The sequence below is a fragment of the Corvus moneduloides genome, chromosome 2, assembly GCF_009650955.1.
Source record: "Corvus moneduloides isolate bCorMon1 chromosome 2, bCorMon1.pri, whole genome shotgun sequence".
Classification (NCBI taxonomy): Eukaryota; Metazoa; Chordata; class Aves; order Passeriformes; family Corvidae; genus Corvus; species Corvus moneduloides.
Window position 1 is genome coordinate 38,996,338 of NC_045477.1, and position 13,801 is coordinate 39,010,138.

Consider the following 13,801-nt stretch of genomic DNA (forward strand, 5'->3'; position numbering starts at 1 on the left):
CAGAGCTGTGGGTATGGGATGCATGGAATATTGTGGAGGGGAAGGCCAGGGAGGGGACTGGAATGTGTTCCTAGGGGTCACTGCAAACAGAATTAGGGGTGAGGGACAAAGAGGGAGCAGTGCTCCGCCTCCTTTGTTGGCTTCCAGCCATGTCACCTGTGCTGCCAGGGGAATCCTGGCAGGGCACTGCCCATGAGGTGCATCCTGGGCACGGGGTCACTGTTGTGGGACGTAGGAGGGGAAAAAAGAGCAGGGGGAATTAGACCTCCTGGACAGCAGAGCTAATGGCCGCCTCTCTCTCCCTGCCCAGCCGAGGACACCCTCTGCACCCTGCGCCCACCCAGCTTCCGCCGTGTGCCAGAGGCGGAGATGCGAGGGGCAGAGGAGGTGGCAGCCGGCACCGTCCTGCAGCGCCTGATCCAGGAGCGGCTGAGGTATGGCAACCCCAGCGAGAACATGAACCTGCTGGCCATACAGCACCAGGCGACGGGCAGCGCCGGCCCCTCCAACAGCACTGCCAGCACTCTCTCTTCCGCAGAAAACCTTGCTCCCGAAGACCTGCCAATGGTCCAGCCGTCAGGGCGGCAGGAACCACAGGGGCAGGAGCACCAGGGGGACGGTGCTGCCATGGAGAAGCAGCCCCGGGCCCCGCAGCCCCCGCACAGCACCGAGGAGCTCCCCACGTATGAGGAGGCCAAGGCCCAGTCTCAGTTTTTCCGTGGCCAGCCCGCACCACCAGCCACCGCTGCCACACCGGGTTTTTATGGCTCTTCCAGCCAGAAGTCCAGGACGGAGGGGAGGCCGACAGTGAACCGGGCCAACAGCGGGCAGGCGCATAAGGATGAGGCGCTGAAGGAGCTGAAGCAGGGCCACGTCCGCTCGCTGAGCGAGAGGATCATGCAGCTCTCGCTGGAGAGGAACGGGGCCAAGCAGCACCCCCCAGCCCCAGGAGGTGGGAAGGGTTTCAAGGCAGCCCCACAACCTGGCAAGGCCACAGACCCGCGGGGCCCGCCACCTGAGTACCCCTACAAAGGCAAGGCAGCAGCCCCAGGCAGCAAGGCACAGGAGCACGGGCTCTTCTATGGCGAGCAGCCGGCACAGGATGTCCTCAAGGCTGCCTACGCCACCCCCCAGCCCACCCGGGCAGAGCTGGCCCTCGTCCGCTACCAGCCACCCCCAGAGTATGGGGTCAGCAGGTAATGGCCATTGGGGGTGGGTCTGCGGGGCCACCTGGTCCTACCCTTGTTGGAGGAGCCGGTGTCTGTGGGGCTTGGGCCTTGTGTAGACATGGCCACAGTGAGCTGTAGCTCCAGGCATGGGGGGGGACATCACACCCTGCAGTGGGGACGTAACATCCTGTGGCTGGGATGTCAGGCCTGGCTGGTGGAGGCACCTGCATCTCCCCGAGCACTCTATAAAGCTTGTATGCCACTTATGTGCTACTTAAACCTTCCCGCAGAGCTCACATGGGGCTTTCACGGTACAGGGCCCCTTGTGCCAGGCCTCCCCGTGAGCACAGGTTTATTCCAAGCGCATTAAAAACAATCCCGTGTTTGCTGGCTGTGTGCTGATCCCTACGAGCAGTGCAGGTCCTGCCTTCAGTGGAGAGGTGGTGTGTTAAGGGCTCCTTTTCCTTGCTGTACCTGAATGCAAGTGTTTCTCTGTCTCATCCCTGTCTCTTTGACCTCTCAGACAGTTATTTTGCTGGGTTTGGAAGTCTTAAGTTGTTTGGTGTGAATGTGAGCGGTTTCTGTGTTGCAAGCTGCCTCATTGGGTCTTTACTGATCCCAGAATCCCCAAAGGTTTTGTAGGCATCACCTTAAGTTGCACACAGTTATTTTACCACAGCACAGGCACAAAGAAAAGGTGATGCAACTGACCTGGCTCTTTCTGTCCAAAATGTGTAAGGCATGAAATGCAGGAGGGAATGCTCTGCTTTTCCATGTTTGCAGAAAGGATGGGTTTTGTGTCAAGACAGGTAGAAACTCAAAGTATAGCTTCAGTGACAGTGGCAAGGTGACTGTGACAAGTGGTGGGCCTGTGCTGCGTCTTTCTCCAGCTACATGTATGGCCACTGTGTGGAGTTTATGCAATTTTTTCAGAGCAAGATGGTATTTTTAAGACCTCAGCAAAAATGCCTGTTTATGCAAAGAAAGACCTATATGAATGTGAGGGCACCTGGGGCCATGCTTTCCTGCAGTTGTTTATTGTGCTAACAAACATCTCCAAGCACCAAGCAGAATCATCCCCACAGAAAAGGAGCTGGTTTGGGTATTTTTATCACTCTTGGAAAATGCTGGTTTAATAGCCACAGAGTGTTCTGGGTCTGTGCAAGTGAGTGGAGCTGGGTGCTGCATTCACTGCTTCTGCTAATGGGGAACTGGGAAACCCTTTGGGACCACTTCCAGAGCTTTTCCTAGTTGCCTGATCAGCAAGGTTAGTGCTGAGAAACCCTTTGATTCAGTGCAGATTTCCATGCCAGTCCTCAGCAAAGGCTGCATCACCCCAGCAGCTGTGGGGAGAAATCCACTGCCTCGTGATGGTGGTCACTGCTCATTCCTGGCAAGGCAGCATAGTTTACTCCCAAATCACGCTGCAGGGGGGATGTGTGCTGTTTTCTTCGCATGGTGCTGGAGCAGTCTCCCTCCTGTCAGGTATGGGGTCACCAAGGGGAGGGATATGTGCTGCAGCAGAGGACTGGCAGTGTGACAGAGCAGAGCTGCTATGGTTTGCACACTCACTAAAAAAATCTTCAGTGGTATCTTTCTTGCAACTCATCAAGGGCCTTAATACTTCTCAGTCTGCATATATCCCTGCTGGCTATGCCAGGAAGCTTATAGAGGTGTAGGTTAGGAGGTTGGCATGGCCGGGGGTTGTTTCACCAAAGCTAAGTTTGCTCTAAGGTGTATGGTGTCTCTTGTGCTTTATTTAAGGCAGTTCTGGGTCCTGATGTGCAGATTGTTATTTTCGGGTCCTTCTTGGCTCCCTTTACGTGGTGCCTGGATTTTGGGGAGGTTTCCTTTCAGTGAATGGGGGAACATTTGGCTGTGCTCAGATGTCAGAGAGTGAGCCTCTGGGTCTCAGCAAAGCGATGGTCTTCATCCTCATCTCAGGCTTCTCTATATTTTTTAACACAGGAATGTCAACCTTTCACTTTCCTTGGGTGCACTGAAATATTCATTGCTGGCATTACCTGGGCTTGTTCTCAATTATTATGAACTGGTGTCACTAAGAACCAGGAAATAAACTCACTTAGTTTATTCTCCTGTGCTTATCCCAGTTTATAACTGGTCCCATGGTCTGCAGGATCCCTGTATGGCTCTGTCACCCAGGGAGATTCGGTTGACAAAAGCATTTAGGAGGTGACTGTAGTCCCTGTGTGTTTATTCATCACTTGTCATTTCTCTATCTGCAGCAGCTGTGCTCCAGTGCATCCTTGCATGCATCTTGGGCTGCATGACAGGATGGGCTTGCCCACATCTGGGATGGTTAAAATGCAATTTCACAAAGTAGTCTCTGCACCAAATATTCCTGTCTTTGAAGAGGATAAAGGCAGTTTACCTGCTCAGGGATATGAGCCCTGTCTTTACTAGAGGATTTGTCTGGGCAGCAGTCCCAAAGCACTGCTGGAGGAGGCGGCGGGGGCTGTGTTACACTCCTGGGGTGCTCCCAAACACAAACCTTCCTGTGGCTCTGCACTTGATCAATGCTTCTCTCCTTACCTGGGCTCTGGGGAGGCTCACTGCATGCTGGCTGGGATGGAGGACCTTGATAGAAGAGGTTGAGATAAGGGACTACCTGGTTTCATAAGGTTAACAGTAGGGGTAGGGTTTGGAGAGGCTGGTTTTTCTGTTAGAGGAGCAAGCGAGGTGAGGAATTTCAGCTTTCATCTCATCAGGAGGGTCTGGGAAAGAAGCTGATGGAAACAGAACTTTGCTTATAGTCAGATGGGAATCTCATATACCCCAGCATCTCCTTCCCTCTGTCTTGGTCATATCAGTTCCCCAGCCCATCCATCCTGGCATCCTCTGGATAGGGACCACGCAAAAGGCTTCCATGTTCCAGAAAAGAGGAGAAACACAGAGTGCATCAATACAGGAAAAGCATTAACAGATACAAGGAATGGAAAAGACCTCTAGGGTCATTGATCCCCCACTTCCCCCCCTTCTTTGACAAGGGAGATGTGGCTGGAAATGGACCAATGCTGGCAGGGAGCTGTTGAAGGATAATGGAATAACTGTAGCTGCTGCTTAACTTCCTTTTTTGGTTTAACTTTTTCTTTTGCACATGACTGGTTTTAAAGGAAGCATTGCCTTTATAATCATCAGGGTGAAATATTGAAATTTATTGTAAATTTCATGATAATCGGTGTTGTACTGAAGAACTCCTAGAGTCATATGATGTTGTGGTAGTCTCAGTATTTCTACAAATTAGACTTAGTGACTTCTGTTTTATGGACATCACAACTGCAGAGCAGAGCTTGAACCTTGAAGCTTAAAGGACAAAACAACCAGAAGGCAAATAAAAATGAACCAGTATTTTTTCCTTTTAAAATATCAGTATTTTTAAGCCAGTTGCTTGATGCTTGGGGCCCTGACTCACGACTTCTGAATGCTTTAAGTTGGCCAAGTATAATAATCTTTAGAAAACGTTTCCTTTCCTAGATGTGCAGCTATTCCTGAATGGTGTCTTTGCTAACTTTCCTTAGGTGCAGGTTCAGAAAGTCACAGCTTGTTAGGCAAAAGGGCTGGGAACTAATCTAATTTACTTTTTTGCACAATGCCATGAATTAATTCCAGTTTGTGAAACATTCAGTCCTGGAGATTATAACAGTCTCCATCTGGAGAATCCATCACTGCCTTTACAGCCTTGTTCCACTAGCTAATTGCCATCTCTGGCATAGATCTCCATCTTAGTTTCAGGCTGTATTTTCTAGTTACCAGGGATTTTGCAAAGTCTTTGTCAGATACAGTGAGGAGCCCTGTGCTATCAGTCCTTTAATATATTTAACAGATGGAGCCTGGAGCCCTGTACTTATTTCACTGTTGTCAAAATCCGTTTTTCTCACTGTGGAAAGCTAACCTGAACACTGCTTCAGTACCAGCTGGACCAGAGGCTTATCAGGTGTAGTAACACCTCTGATTTGACTCAGTGTTCCTTGTTTACATAGCTCATTAACACTTGCAGTTGGCACCCTGGGATCTCCCCATACAGCTTGTTACCCGGTCAGGCATGTGAGGGTTGTCACAGCCCAGGATAGTATTTTCCACCCTTTTACTCTAGCTTGCTGTATTTATTCCTGGATGGATGAACTTGGACCAGCTCAAGTCTGTATTGTTTCTCCATGTCCTGCTTAAGCAGTGATCCAGATCACTCGGTGCAATGAATCCTCTTCATTGATCCCAGTGGCCCTTGTCAGATCCTGGTGTCTTTTATTCAGAATGATTTCTTTCTCTTCACTATTAATAAAAAGCGTGTATAATGCAAATGAAGCCTTGAACTGGAAACTCGGCTGCTTACTGAGGGGAATTAATTTGTGGTACATGCATAAGACAATCATGCAGGCACCTTTTCATTCTGATTTAATCCATGCATTTTGAAAGACAGCATGCAGAATCAATGAAAAGAATAAATCTGGGCTGTTTTTAAATACATCCCATTTTTTATGTGCCTCATAAAATTCCACCCTGCCAGGATGTAGAAGTCTGTAATTAACTGCTGGAATAGTCTGCTGCTTCTCCAGTTATTTGTGTATTTATTCCCCCCACACATATTACTGCTGTTTTCAGACAACCTGTTGGTATTTACTGATTCAACCACGTCTGTGGCTGCTGACAGGACACAAGGAGCTTGTTTTCTGAGACAGCCCAGGCAGGCAGGTTTGCTGGCAGTGTGGGTGAGCTGAAGGATGTTACACCCAAACTGACTTGACCTGGCATTTCTCGGCAAGGATAGCCCAAACATGAGCGTGGGTTGGAGGCTGCACTTCCATCTTACGTGGATGCTGGCAGCCCTGCGGAGGAGCTTTGCTCTGTATCCTTTTCCTTCTGGTCTAATATGCCTTACATTAAAATAAATGAAAGGGAAATGAAGCTGTTTCTGTGGCTTGGGTGATGCCCATGTCATTTCTCCTTATCCTTCTCTATTACTATCCCAGCTGGTTCTTCTGGAAGTGCAGAGGTTGAGGAAGGCACCTTTTCCTTATGCTGAGAGCCTGTTCTGAGTGTGGATCTCTGAGAGGAAATACAATATCCTGTCCCTCTCTTAACTACCGAGGATAAGTTTGATACAGCATATATCTTTTTAGATCATAATTTTGACCTGCAAAATCTTTATGTAATTGTGCCAAAGAAGCTGGGCCAAGTCTTTCCAGAGCTAACAAATGTCACCAACAAAACAGTGAATTCAAGAGATGTGAGTCCAAGTCTGCAAAATGCTTTTTGAAACAAATACTTGTGTTTACAAGGTGCTGCTGCTATTGCTGATTCCATAAGACAGAGAATACCATGAGGGCCCTGTCTGGGCTATGGCAAATGTTCTCCCATTTCTTTCTGTAGCACCATTTAGTGGTGGATCTATAGTTGTGTTTCCTTGAATCATGACCATCAGACCGGGCTTGCTGACTTTGCCAGGATCCTGTTTTTTTCCTGCGTGGTTATAATACTGTTTCCTCCATGTTATTCACAATGAGACAGAAGTGTTTGAAGTCTGCTTCGTGACTGCAGAAATCATAATGAGATCAGGTAGACACCTGGGTCTGAGGTTAGTAGCCAGACCGAAGGCACCCAGTAAATGGGCAGGAATAAGCGCATTTCACACACTTTTTTACTCTCATTGTAAGGTAAAAGCCTAAGGCAACTTCAAAGAACTGCACCCCAGAAATGCCTTATTGTCATCACTGACTCAGCCAGAGCATCCACAGTAGATGCATGAAGTTGTGAGATAAAGTTCCTTGGGAGAGTCTTTGAAAGATGAAATAGGCCAGTCTGCCCTAGAGGCCAAGGAAGGCAAAGCATTCAGAGAAAGATGAGCTAAATAGGTTAGAGGAGGGCATTTTAATTATGAATGTAAATGCCATGGTGTGTTGGAAACAAAGTCCTTGCTCCACCGGCCCCTTTCCATCTCTAGACAGAGGAGAGCTTCACTGTACCTGTAGCAAGCCAGAGGTGGAATTTCCTTTCCAGAACATTTACAAGCATTTTCATTTTATTACTAATGTTGCGCTGCTTTATCCAACAACAGCTCTTCTGTATTTATGATTTCCTGGTCATCAACAGCAAGTGGACTTTATAATTAATTTTCCTTTCCAGGTTTCTTATTCCTACATAAAGCTACAAATTGTCCCCAAATTCCTCTGTCTTGGTAATTCTTGCTCCCAGGTGGGCCAGTAGAAGAGGAGTATTAAGACCATGCCTAAATTTGGGGGCTTGGGCAGCCCCAAAATCTTGAGGGACTTCTTATGAAAGTGAGGTCTGTGGTCAAGTATTTTGCTGAAGACACTGTATTACAAGCTATAGGTAGTAAGCTATTATATATGTATTACAAGCTATACATTTGTGAAAAGAAAGAGAGTGCTTGGTGACCCCAACACAGTAGCCCTTGAATGCCTTACTGCCTGCTGGTGCTCCTTAATTTTTTTTCTTTTTTTCCTTCTTTAGAATACATTGCAGAAGCTTATGGGGGCACTTCTTCTACAATAATGTTAACAAAAAATATGCTTTTAATAGAAATGCAGCTGAAATGTTGCAGAGACAGCCAAAACTCATAATGTTCCACAGTCGCATGCTTTTAAGAAGGATGATTTTCAACGAGAATGTGTTTGGCTGAAAGATTTTAACCTGCTCTAATGCAGAGCAAGATCAACATTTAAAATACAGTAGAAGCATTGTGAGAATGTCATTCTTTACTAAGCCCAAAGGATCTCAGGATAATCCCACTTGCTGCGTTTCTTTGGAGCTTTATATGAGAATTTGCATAGGAACTAAGCTGATGTTATAATATTCCTATTTTTGCAAATGTTGATTTGTTAATATGAATTGCTGTGTTTATTTTATTCAATATATACTCAGAGATTTTGCAGTTGGCTAAGTCAGAACTAAATTGGGACAGATTAAACAAGTAAAAAGCAAGTCAGAAACGTTAATTTGGTTGAACAGCTGTGTATCCAGAAGTATAAAGTCAATTGTACCTGTTCAGTTTCCAAGCTGGAAAAAAGCTGGAGAATCTCTCCTGTAGCCATGGCTACTGAGACTCTGGTGGCGGGCTGCTGCTATAGGGTGTAAATCTTTCGGAGCTCAAGAAGTCATTTGCAGTTCCATAAAATAGAGATTTCTGTGATCTTTCCTTCCTCTGTATGTAAAGATAGACAGACTAAAGTGACAAGAAAGGTTTGATGAAAGGGTAAGATTTTCCAGAAGTACAGTGTCAAAAGTTCATGCGAGGGTCTAAAGGGTGAATCTATGGACAAAGATTGCTGTGCTTCATAATGAAAAAGAAAGATTGCTGTATCTCCACTGGTTTAGATTCAGAGATCAATTTAATTCTATTGCTCTATGCTATTCCCTTAAAGAAGTGAAAAAATCTGTACCTGCATCAAGTCTTCCAAGTCTTCTACTTTCTACTGAGTGTCTTTGTAGGGCTGTAACTGTATCCAGACAGCTGGGCTTTTACTTGCATAAAACCAGCTGTGCCTTTTCTTTTGGTAAAGACAAACAAGCTCACACTTATCTGAATTCATTGCTGAGGTAAAACATGTGAGCACAGACTGGCTGTCAGCAGCGTTGAGGTCTGAGTTGTCTGAGTTCGTGTTCACTTGTGCAGCATCTTTTGCTGTGAGTGACATCCCTCACTCATGATATTACTTACTGTTCAGATTTTTGAGCAAAAGAATATTCAAGTCCCACAATGGGGATCAGGTCCCCTGCCAGGTTTGCACACTGGAGCACCAGAAGGAAAGGGGGAAGGAAGAAATTTTTTATGCTGAGGGTGGTGAGGCACTGGAACAGGTTGCCCAGAGAAGTTCTGGATGCTCCATCGTGGGAAGTTCAAGGCCAGGTTGTGGACAGTGTTCATCTAGTGGAAAGTGTTCAAACCTGTGGCAGGGTGGCTGGACTAGATGGTTTTTGAAGGTCACTTCCAACCCAAGCCATTCTGTGATTCTGTGAATTCCTATGTGTTTTGTTGTGAAGTGTCATACAGCACCTCCATGACTTCTTGTCTTTTGGAAAGTTTTATCCTCTTTTAGTTGACATTTAGCACCTTAGTTATTAGCCTGCACCTCTGCCAGAGAACTAACATGCCTGGGACTGAGAGCAAACCCTTCTGGCCCTGGGATCTGCCCAGGGGGAATGACCCCTCTCCTGTGCTCCTGAGCTGCCTCCATGGATGTTTAATTTACATTACATCTCTAAGGAGAGACACAGCCTTAGAGCATGTCTATGCTAGACAGGTAAAAGCCATCTCAAGACCAGACTGAGCTCAGCGCAGCTTTCCTCAGTGCTGGCTGCATGAAGCTCTGCTGGGATCTTCTTCCCAGGGGCACTGCTCTGTACTTCTGGCCAGGTTAGCAATGTGCTTGTGTTTGGTGTTTCCTCCATTTCAGTACCTTTCTGTGCCAGAGTGGATGCACTGGGCAAAGCTGGGACGGGAGTGTGGGACTGTGTGTTTGCTGTGTCTGGGGGCCTGCAGAGCCCTATTTGCTTTCACTCTAGTTTGAACAGAAGATTAAGGCTGAACTGCTGGCTTGCTTTGCTGTCGTGTGGCTTGGCGGAGACAAGTTTGTTAGAGCAGTGCTGTTCATTTTCTAGGGCAGGATTTTAAAATTGCCTTCACTTTTGAGCTTTGTTCTGCAGCAGTTGAAAGAAGTGATGGGTTATTGTCAGTAGAATTAGGCCAATACTCAGGGCTTTTGAAAACCCTGTTTTGAGAAGCTGTGTAGGTGCTGAAGACAACAATAACTACAATTACTGTGCCTTTATATAGCACAAAATTGTCTGTCTAAGAAATAGCATTCATGGATCTTTGAGGCCCAGTGGATTAAATAGGTCTGTTCATTGTGTCTTGTGCCTTGTGTAGGGTATAGAAATAAAGGTAATGATATCAACAGCAAGCCTAATAGCTTGTGGTTAAGTTAAAATACAAATTCCAGAAGGTGCTTGATTGCAGACTTCAGGTGGAGTCCGGCAGCCAGCTTATTTTCCAGCCAAACTGGGCCCTGACACTGTGGTACCACATGGTCTGGGTTGAGTCTCTTAAACAAGATCAGTGTAGAAATTCCAGAGCTTTGGCATCAGGGCCGAGGAGTGGCTCAGCCTGTGCACAGTGAGATTTTGCATGGGGCTGCTTCCCCTGGCTGAGGCTTCGAGGCTGCCTGTGCAGTGGATGGAGGGATGGAGATAGGTCGAGCGAGGGACTCTGATCCCACCTGGCTGCCAGCTGCAGGGTTACCCTCACTGCTGAGGCATCCTCCTGGATTATCTTCCAGCCATTGCAAATTATGATTCAGGTGTATTAAAGAACTGCCTGCTGACAGCAAGTCTAGCTCAGGAGCTCACTTCTTATTCTTCCCTGATATGAGTCTGGTGGGTGATGGATGCCCTTAATCGGGGAGTGACACAATGAGGTCTCCCACTGGAAGATGGCTTTCATGGCTCACCGTGATTGAACAGGGCTGTGCCTCCAGCAGTTCCGCAGCAGCCCTTCCCTCTTCCACTTGCTAAAGCCACTCAGGGATGCTGCTTTGCTCACATCACTTCCTCTCGCCTCCCAGCTCGGCTGATCCGCTGGTCTTGCTCTGGGCAGGGAGCGGTGTTTGAAGGGTGAGTAATGCATCCCTTGTGTTTTCTTCAAGCCTGCCAGCTTATGCTTCTCAGTTGTGGCATTTGTGGGAAGGGGAGGCAGGGAGAGGCTGGCTGCTGCTGAAGTATTAGCTGCACACCTAGACAAAAATGCTGGTTTTGAGTCAGTGCTTCCTTTATCCGTTCATGCCAGATGTGTACGTCACTGTCAAGGGCAGGCAAGGAGACAATTTACCCAGTCTCTGCTGTGATTGTTGGTATTTAGGAGTCGTGACTGTCCAGTTATAGCACTATTAATAAACCATGCAGTCATTAGGTGAAAGCTCCCGTGAGCATTTCAAGGGTGTGTGGCTCTAACACTTCCCCTATGTGTGCTTTCCCACAGCCGACAATGCCAGCCGCCCTTCGCGCCGCCGCCGGCCCAGCAGCACAGCCCCATGTCCTCGCAGGCCACCGCTGGCCCTCTGCTCCCAGGCTCCTTGCCCCCGCTGCCGGCCCCTGCGGCTGCCCAGACCCCAACGCTGCCAGGCCAGCAGCTGACGCCCGATGCCTTTGCCATCGTGGAGAGGGCGCAGCAGATGGTAGAGATGCTCTCCGAGGAGAACCACGTGCTGCGGCAGGAGCTGGAGGGCTACTATGAGAAGGCAGACAAGCTGCAGAAGGTAGGTGTAGAGTCTGGGATGGGTCCTGGCCAGAGTAACCATCTTGGTGCTTGTGCCTTTGGGCAGCTGTCTTCATAGCTGTGTCAGTGTGTGCAATGGGGATGCACCAGTGGCCATCTCTAACCAATGCCTCTCCATGGTGGTCTTGCAGAAGGGTAATCCTGTGCCTTGTGGGCTCCTGCAAAACAGGGCAGCCCATCAGATATGTCTCAACTGGATATTTTCCCCTTCCGTCCTTCCATGTTGGCCTCACTGGAGCTTTCCCTGGAAGTGTCCCATGGGCAGTATGTTCCTGGTGCAGCTGGATCCTGCAGCATGTGCACAGGGGTTAGAGATGCAGGTGAAAACCATATGAAGAGCACATCCACATCTGTCCCAAGCACATCTTGTCCACCACAATAAGCTCGTGTGGTGCTCCACACTCTTTGGAAGTGTAACAGCCACCAGTGGGGTTGTCCATTGTTTGGAAATGGATTAACTGGGTTGTCTTAGAGGCTTTCAGTGACTGCTCTTTGAGTTTCTAAGAACTGATGTTAGACATCCATTTGAACATGTTGGTTCTAAAAGCACTGCCCCCTTATCTGAAAGAACCATTTGGTAAAGATTTTGCTCAAAACCCATTTTTATAAGAGATCCTGCATCCTCTTTTTTGTAAGCATGCAAGTTTTTTCAGTGGAGAAGGGTGATGTCTTGCACACTGCCTGGGGTGAGAAGATGAAGGGTCATATCAAATGAAGTAGAAATTGCTTAAAACTGAGGCTCACTGAAGGCAAAGCAGAGATGCTCCCCAGATCTGCTGGCTTTGGGTCCCAAGGGCTCGGATCAAATAACTGATTTAGGACCCTGCACTACTGTTTCATTGATGTCTCCCCACCACTTATACACAAATGAGCTTAGACTGCAGGTCTTTTCTTTCTGAATTTAGGAGTCTATATAGGAGTTCAGTTTTTTTCTGTGCTGTGCAGATCAGGGTGTTCTTGGAGACACCCTTCACATGAGAAGAAGCAGATCTGAAAGACCACGTCCCAGCCTCAGCTTTGGGAAAAATTTGTGACAATCTGTTCAAACAGATGAGAAAAAAGACCAGGTGTTTTGTAGCTGCTGTCTTTTCTGCCTCCTTCTCTGCAACAAGATGAGTTGACTTTATTCACACCATTTCCTAAACTTAGTTAAAAAATTTTCGCAGCAACATCAACTATTCCTGAAGAAGTCTGCAAAAACTTTAACGTTAACTTCCCTGTGGCCTTTGTGGGCAAAAAGAAATATTCCAGCTATTAATTTTACAAGAGCTTCATTGTTCAGTAAAAGGTATTTAAGTGTAATGCCGTATAAATATTCCAGTTTTCTTTCACTGTTGGAAATGGCTCTCTCTTTATCTTGGATGCCCTGCAAGTCGATTGCATCAGACACCAACAGAAAGGTATTCAAGCATGGGCTGAAGTCTCACTTCAGTCAATAAAGTGTGGACTTGAGTCCCATTGACTTTGGGGGAATGTAAGCAGAGTATTACAGTGAAACACATACTCAAGTGCATTCTTTCTTCAGGAAACCAAATTTCTAACACATGGTATCCCTCCCACGCTGCTTTTGCTGTGTTTGAACACAAGGTCAGGGCAGGTCTTCCTCTGTTCCCACAGTTTCAGCTGAACATCACCGCTGAAAATGTGATTCAGTTAAATTACGTACTTTAGATGTGAAAATTCTTCCCTCTTGTTTCAAGTGGAAAGGTTAGGAAGGAGTACTTCTTGTTTGGGGGTAACAATTTTATTCTAGGTAGCACCACCTTCCCATCACTTTTATTCATTACAGAATAGGAGAAGAAGTTAGAGAAAATCAGCCTGACTAGCAGGACTCTCTGGGCATTTGTTCAAAGAGATCACAGCTCTGAAGGTTGTCATATTCTCAGTTGTGTGTGAACAGACTTTTCTGTAGAGAGGTATAAGGTAGTGATGAATCCCTGTGCTGTTTGATGAGTTGCCTTGTTTTCTTACCTAAAAAGAGTTGGAAGAGGAATTGTGTGCATTTAATTTTGAGCTTTTTGCATGATTTTCCCTTTTCTGTGTGGCATTACCTTGCTGAAGTTTAATTGCCAGGCTGGGCTGGCTCTTCCCCATGCCACATGTGTGGGTTGTTGGAGTGGGTTGGCTCCAGGAGCTACCGGGCAGAGAAAAGGCTGAATTGGTTTTTTGTCCTCCATGGAAGAAGGAGAAGGAAATCCCAGAGCTGTTGAGAAACGCCAACACAATTTGTGGCTGTTCTTCTGCTCTCCTTTAATTTTGTTCAGTGCTGATGGAGCACTTGCTACAGGAAGTTTTTGCCTCCAGGGCTGCAGTCTGTGTGGTG

At 47.1% G+C, this 13,801-nt stretch overlaps 1 protein-coding gene across 3 annotated transcripts in view; it reads left to right on the forward strand.

Moving 5' to 3' along the window:
• Nucleotides 1-13,801, forward strand: part of AMOTL1 (angiomotin like 1) — a 78,423-nt gene that overhangs the window by 33,127 nt on the left and 31,495 nt on the right. For all 3 annotated transcript variants that reach the window (XM_032099194.1, XM_032099197.1, XM_032099195.1), the window contains 2 exons: nt 311-1,196; nt 11,182-11,458. In XM_032099194.1, the coding sequence (XP_031955085.1) occupies nt 311-1,196; nt 11,182-11,458 (1,163 nt within the window). The remainder of the gene's footprint in view (nt 1-310; nt 1,197-11,181; nt 11,459-13,801) is intronic.